The sequence below is a fragment of the Papilio xuthus genome, unplaced genomic scaffold (assembly GCF_000836235.2).
Source record: "Papilio xuthus unplaced genomic scaffold, Pxut_1.1 DF828952.1, whole genome shotgun sequence".
In the NCBI taxonomy this organism is placed as follows: Eukaryota; Metazoa; Arthropoda; class Insecta; order Lepidoptera; family Papilionidae; genus Papilio; species Papilio xuthus.
The window spans coordinates 165849-168080 of NW_013529697.1; the positions used below are offsets into that span (position 1 = coordinate 165849).

Consider the following 2232-nt stretch of genomic DNA (forward strand, 5'->3'; position numbering starts at 1 on the left):
CGATCACACAAAAAGTCAATCGCTATCCGATACTGCATTCCGCAGCGTTGTCACCCATCCCGGGGAGCAATTCCAGAGCTACGGCACGGACCGGTCGCTGAGCAGCAGCTCGCCGCTGGTCTCGCGGTCGACGGTGACGTGGTGCACGCGCGCCATGAAAGCCACGCTCTCGGTGGGCTGCAGCCGCGCCGCCAGCCCGCCGTGCCGCGCGCCGCTCAGCAGCGGCCCCAGCACGCTGCGCAGCGGTCCCGGCTGCAGAGCAACCTCTGTTGCTCGAAGAGCACACACGCATCACTGTACTTTTATGTTCTTTTGCATGAGTCACGATAGTCGAAGATCGCGGATAAATCGTAAAAGAGTGCTCACCGGCCTTGTAGCGCGCGTGGGGCTGGAAGCAGCGCGCGGGGATGCGCAGGTGTGCGCGCCGCAGCCGCACGCGGATTCGTCCCGGCCCCTCCGTGCTGTCCAGCTGCCACGCCGCCGGCCAGCCGCTAGGGTTGTGCCACACGCCTAACGAGTAAACGTCGCACAGTATAGAGAGCTGGTGCGGGGTGGTGCGGTGCGGGGTGGTGCGGGGGTGCGGTGAGGCAGACTGACCGCGCTCGTGCGTGTGCGTGTCGATGAGGCGGCGCCAGCGCGCGGCGGCGAGCGCGGCGGCGGCGTGCGCGCGACGCAGGTGCTCCAGGAACTGCTTGCGCTCGCAGTTCTGCGCCTCCACCACGCGCCGCGTCACCGCCATCGCGCTCTCCGTGCACCGCGCCGCCAGACCCTCGCGCGTGAACACCGCTCTTAAACAATTATTTTTGGCTAAAATTATTAACTTTTAAAAATTTGAAAGCTTTTAAATATTTTTTATTATTATTTCAGCTCACTGAACGTCCCCACTGGCTCGGAGACTACCCTAAGTTAGAGGTGATAAGGCCATGGACGCTGGCCCAGTGCGGGTCGGTTGACTTCACGCATATCTTTGATTTTATTCTCAGATAGCAGGTTGCATCACGTTGTTTTTCTTCACCGTAAGAACGACGGATTAATGTACATATGTAAATCGAAATACACATTGGTACATGACGGGATTCGAACCCAGGACCTGCAGATAACTAATCGAGTGCTTAAACCCCTGAGCCATCGACGCCCTAGAATATCGCGCTATATTTTAATTATTATAAATTATAACTATTTTCATCTAACTTCTTCTTAACCGTAAGAAAAAATGACTGTGAAAAAACCTACTTGCCGACGGCGGCGCGCTGGCGCGGCCCGGTGCTGGCCTTAGTCCAGCGCTCCTCGTCCTCGGCGAGGAAGCGCTCCGCCTCCGCGGGCAGCGCGTCGCACGGCATCCGCTCGGGCAGGCCGGCTTGCGTGGCCACCGCCCAGTCGCGCGCCCAGTCCGTGATGGCCAGCTCCACGCCCGCGCCACCCGCGTCGCCTGCGGCGTGGACGTGCTGCAGCATGATCAGCAGGTACGCCGATAGCTGATGCACAAACGCTCGTGAGGCCGACGTCGAGGACAAAAAATGGGAAGCGGTCGCAGAGTCGACTCGGCGAGGTCGTACCTTATGCATGCCCGTGGGATCCTTGGGCGCGAGGTGGGCGAGGGCGGCCCGCGGCGCGCGGTACAGCGCCCGCAGCAGCGCCGGCTGCAGCGCGCGCGCGCCTGCCGCCGGGCTGGCCGCCCACCAGAACAGCTCCTGCAGCTGCGCCGCGCACTCCGCTCCCCACCCCGCCCACCACTTGGCGCGCTGCTCGCCCGACCCGCTCGCTCCTTAAACGAGATCGCTGTTAAATGATCGCGTCGATATCAATGAACACTATTAAGGTAAAGAAGGCGATGCGTCAGCGCTCACCGAGCAGGAGCGTGTCGAGCAGCCGGCGGAAGAGCGGCTCCTCGGCGTGCAGCGCGGCGCGCGGCGAGCGGGCCAGCAGGAAGGCGAGCGCGCGGGCCAGCGTGCCGCTGTAGCGCGCGCACAGTTCGGAGCGCGCGCGTCCGCTCTCCGCGCCGCCCAGCACTGCCCGAACACAACGATATCACTATTGTTCATACAGGTGAACCTGTATGAATATAGAAATTTTTAAAGATGTGACTATGACCGTTGGCAAAATAGTTGGTGTGTTTGTTGTGCGTGGCGTAGCAGTGGTCGAGGTGCGCCTCCAGGTGGTCGAGCTGCGCGGCGAAGAGCGCGGCCTCAGCTGCGCGTGCCAGCCGGCGCACGCCCGCCGCGCCCCTCCCCC

The 2232-nt window shown here is 62.1% G+C and overlaps 1 protein-coding gene across 1 annotated transcript in view; it reads right to left on the reverse strand.

Annotated features, from left to right (window-relative positions):
• Nucleotides 1-2232, reverse strand: part of mv (lysosomal-trafficking regulator mauve) — a 27147-nt gene that overhangs the window by 4033 nt on the left and 20882 nt on the right. Inside the window, 8 exon segments of the mRNA XM_013319629.1 lie at nt 24-84; nt 87-266; nt 367-510; nt 598-788; nt 1234-1475; nt 1557-1765; nt 1848-2009; nt 2092-2225. Coding sequence (XP_013175083.1) covers nt 24-84; nt 87-266; nt 367-510; nt 598-788; nt 1234-1475; nt 1557-1765; nt 1848-2009; nt 2092-2225 — 1323 coding nt within the window.